The following is a 4,631-nucleotide window of genomic DNA, read 5'->3' on the forward strand; positions in this document are numbered from 1 at the left end:
GTGATCTTCTGGTGATGTGATCTTTGGAGATTTGATCTTCTGGAGATGTGATCTTCTCGAGATGTGATCTTCTCGAGATGTGATCTTCTGGTGATGTGATCTTCTGGAGATGTGATCTTCTGGTGATGTGATCTTTTGGAGATTTGATCTTCTGGAGATGTGATCTTCTGGAGATGTGATCTTCTCGAGATGTGATCTTCTGGTGATGTGATCTTCTGGAGATGTGATCTTCTGGTGATGTGATCTTTTGGAGATTTGATCTTCTGGAGATGTGATCTTCTCGAGATGTGATCTTCTCGAGATGTGATCTTCTGGTGATGTGATCTTCTGGAGATGTGATCTTCTGGAGATGTGATCTTCTGGTGATGTGATCTTCTGGAGATGTGATCCTCTGGAGATGTGATCTTCTCGAGATGTGATCTTCTGGAGATGTGATCTTCTGGGGATGTGATCTTCTGGTGATGTGATCTTCTGGAGATGTGATCCTCTGGAGATGATCTTCTCGAGATGTGATCTTCTGGAGATGTGATCATCTGGAGATGTGATCTTCTGGTAATGTGATCTTCTCGAGATGTGATCTTCTGGAGATGTAATCTCTGTAGATGTGATCTTATGGATATGTGATCTTTTGGGGGATGATCTTCTCGAGATGTGATCTTTTGGAGATGTGATCTTCTCGAGATGTGGTCTTCTGCTGATGTGATCTTCTCGAGATGTGATCTTCTGGTGATATGATCTTCTGGAGATGTGATCATCTGGTGATGTGATCTTCTGGAGATGTGATCTTCTCGAGTTTGTGATCTTCTCGAGATGTGATCATCTGGTGATGTGATCATCTGGTGATGTGATCTTCTGGAGATGTGATCATCTGGTGATGTGATCTTCTGGAGATTTGATCTTCTGGAGGTCTGATCTTCTCGAGATGTGATCTTCTCGAGATGTGATCTTCTGGTGATGTGATCATCTCGAGATGTGATCTTCTCGAGATAAGATCTTCTGGTGATGTGATCTTCTGGAGATGTGATCATCTGGAGATGTTATCTTCTGGTGATGTGATCTTCTGGAGATGTGATGTTCCCGAGATGTGATATTCTAGAGATGTGATCTCCTGGAGATGTGATCATCTGGAGATGTGATGATCTAGAGACGTGATCTTCTGGAGACGGGATTTTCCAGAGATGTGATCTTCTCGAGATGTGGTCTTCCTCTGGAGATGTGATCTTCTGGAGATGTGATCTTCTGGAGATGTGATCTTCTGGAGATGTGATCTTCTCTGGAGATGTGATCTTCTGGAGATGTGATCTTCTCGAGATGTGATTTTCCGGAGATGTGATCTTCTGGCGATGTGATCTTCTCGAGATGGGATCTTCTGTAGATGTGATCTTCTGGAGATGTGATCTTCTGGAGATGTGATCTTCTCGAGATGTGATCTTCTCGAGATGTGATCATCTGGTGATGTGATCATCTGGTGATGTGATCTTCTGGAGATGTGATCATCTGGTGATGTGATCTTCTGGAGATTTGATCTTCTGGAGGTGTGATCTTCTCGAGATGTGATCTTCTCGAGATGTGATCTTCTGGTGATGTGATAATCTCGAGATGTGATCTTCTCGAGATGAGATCTTCTGGTGATGTGATCTTCTGGAAATGTGATCATCTGGAGATGTTATCTTCTGGTGATGTGATCTTCTGGAGATGTGATGTTCCCGAGATGTGATATTCTAGAGATGTGATCTTCTGGAGATGTGATCATCTGGAGATGTGATGATCTAGAGACGTGATCTTCTGGAGACGGGATTTTCCAGAGATGTGATCTTCTCGAGATGTGGTCTTCCTCTGGAGATGTGATCTTCTGGAGATGTGATCTTCTGGAGATGTGATCTTCTGGAGATGTGATCTTCCTCTGGAGATGTGATCTTCTGGAGATGTGATCTTCTCGAGATGTGATTTTCCGGAGATGTGGTCTTCTGGCGATGTGATCTTTCGAGATGTGATCTTCTGTAGATGTGATCTTCTGGAGATGTGATCTTCTGGAGATGTGATCTTCTGGGGATGTGATCTTCAGGAGATGTGATCTTCTAGAGATGTGATCTTCTGGAGATGTGATTTTCTGGCCATGTGTTCTTCTGGAGATGTGATCTTCTGGAGATGTGATCTTCTGGTGATGTGGTCTTCTCGTAGATGTGATCTTCTGGTGATATGATCTTCTGGTGATGTGATCTTCTGGTGATGTGATCTTCTGGAGATGTTATCTTCTGGAGATGTGATCTTCTGGGAATGTGATCTTCTAGAGATGTGATCTTCTGGAGATGTGATCTTCTGGAGATGTGATCTTCTGGGAATGTGATCTTCTGGTAATGGATCTTCTGGAGAATGTGATCTTCTCGAGATGTGATCTTCTTTTTGATGTGATCTTCTCGAGATGTGATCTTCTCGAGATGTGATATTGTCGAGATGTGATCTTGCTGTGATGTGATCTTCTCGAGATGTGATCTTCCTCTGGAGATAGCGGCCTACTCCTAATACATCGCAATATACGTAATCGAGCAATACGTTTAAAATGTGACGAACAAATTAGTTAAAATTAAAGCACCATAATATTGATGTTTTCTTTTCATCGACCCTTGGTGTGGTGTTCACTATCCTTAGCGTAGTGTTCACTATCCTTAGTGTTATGTTCACTATCCTTAGTGTGGTGTTCACTATCCTTAGCGTAGTGTTCACTATCCTTGGCATGGTGTTCACTTCCTAAGTGTGGTGTTCACTATCCTTAGTGTGGTGTTCACTATCCTTAGCGTAGTGTTCACTATCCTTGGCGTGGTGTTCACTATCCTAAGTGTGGTGTTCACTATCCTTAGCGTAGTGTTCACTATCCTTAGTGTTATGTTCACTATCCTTAGTGTGGTGTTCACTATCCTAAGTGTGGTGTTCACTATCCTTAGCATAATGTTCACTATCCTTGGCGTGGTGTTCACTATCCTTGAAATGGTGTTCACTACCCTTGGCGTGTTGTTCACTATCCTTAGCGTAGTGTTCACTATCCTTGGCGTGGTGTTCACTATCCTTAGCGTGGTGCTCACTACCCTTGGTGTGGTGTTCACTATCCTTTGCGTGGTGTTCACTATTCTTAGCGCAGTGTTCACTATCCTTAGTGTTATGTTCACTATCCTTGGCGTCGTGTTCACTATCCTTAGCGTAGTGTTTACTATCCTTGGCGTGGTGTTCACTATCCTTGGCGTGGTGTTCACTATCCTTAGCGTAGTGTTCACTATCCTTAGTGTTATGTTCACTATCCTTAGTGTGGTGTTCACTATCCTAAGTGTGGTGTTCACTATCCTAAGCATAATGTTCACTATCTTTGGCGTGGTGTTCACTATCCTTCAAATGGTGTTCACTACCCTTGGCGTGTTGTTCACTATCCTTAGCGTAGTGTTCACTATCCTTGGCGTGGTGTTCACTATCCTTAGCGTGGTGCTCACTACCCTTGGTGTGATGTTCACTATCCTTAGCGTAGTGTTCACTATCCTTGGCGTGGTGTTCACTATCCTTGGCGTTGTGTTCACTACCCTTGGTGTGGTGTTCACTATCCTTGGCATGGTGTTCACTATCCTTGGCGTGGTGTTCACTACCCTTGGTGTGGTGTTCACTATCCTTCGCGTGGTGTTCACTATCCTTCGTGGAGTTCACTATCCTTAGCGTGGTGTTCACTATCCTTGGCGTGGTGTTCAATATCCTTAGCGTGGTGTTCATTATCCTTGGAGTGGTGTTCACTGAACTTGGCGGGGTGTTCACTATCCTACGAGTGGTGTTCACTATCCTTGGCGTGGTGTTCACTGAACTAGGCGTGGTGTTCACAATCCTTGGCGTTGTGTTCACTATCCTTGGCGTGGTGTTTATTATCCTTGGCGTGGTGTTCACTATCCTTGGCGTTGTGTTCACTATCCTTTACGTGGTGTTCACTATCCTTTGCGTGGTGTTCACTATCCTTGGCGTGGTATTCACTATCCTAGGCGTGGTGTTCACTATCCTTAGCGTAGTGTTCACTATCCTTGGCGTGTTGTTCACTATCCTTGGCGTGATGTTCACTACCCTTGGTGTGGTGTTCACTATCCGTGTCGTGTTGTTCACTAACCTTGGCGTGGTGTTCATTATCCTTCGCGTGGTGCTCACTATCCTTGGCGTGGTGTTCACTAACCTTGGCGTGGTGTTCACTGAACTTGGCGTGGTGTTCACTATCCATGGAGTGGTGATCACTATCATTGGCGTGGTGTTCACTGAACTAGGCGTGGTGTTCACTATCCTTAGCGTGGTGTTCACTATCCTTGGCGTGCAGTATACTATCCAAGGCGTGGTGTTCACTATCCTTGGCGTGGTGTTCACTATCCTTGGAGTGGTGTTCACTATCCTTGGCGTGGTGTTCACTACCCTTAGGGCGGTGTTCACTACCCTTAGCGTAGTGTTCACTATCCTTGGCGTGGTGTTCACTATCCTTGGCGTGGTGTTCACTAGCATTGGTGTGGTGTTCACTATCCATGGCGTGGTGTTCACTATCCTTGTGTGGTGTTCACTATCCTTAACATGGTGTTCACTATCCTTAGCGTGGTGTTCACGATCCTTGTCATGGTGTTCAC

General features: G+C 44.7%; 1 protein-coding gene across 1 annotated transcript in view; it reads right to left on the reverse strand.

Moving 5' to 3' along the window:
- Positions 1-4,240, reverse strand: part of LOC138370530 (period circadian protein-like) — a 6,381-nt gene extending 2,141 nt beyond the window's left edge. Inside the window, exon 1 of the mRNA XM_069334914.1 lies at positions 4,133-4,240. Within this exon, the coding sequence (XP_069191015.1) occupies positions 4,133-4,240 (108 nt within the window). The remainder of the gene's footprint in view (positions 1-4,132) is intronic.
- Positions 4,241-4,631: the final 391 nt, after the last annotated feature.

This window comes from Procambarus clarkii, chromosome 32, assembly GCF_040958095.1.
Source record: "Procambarus clarkii isolate CNS0578487 chromosome 32, FALCON_Pclarkii_2.0, whole genome shotgun sequence".
NCBI lineage: Eukaryota > Metazoa > Arthropoda > Malacostraca > Decapoda > Cambaridae > Procambarus > Procambarus clarkii.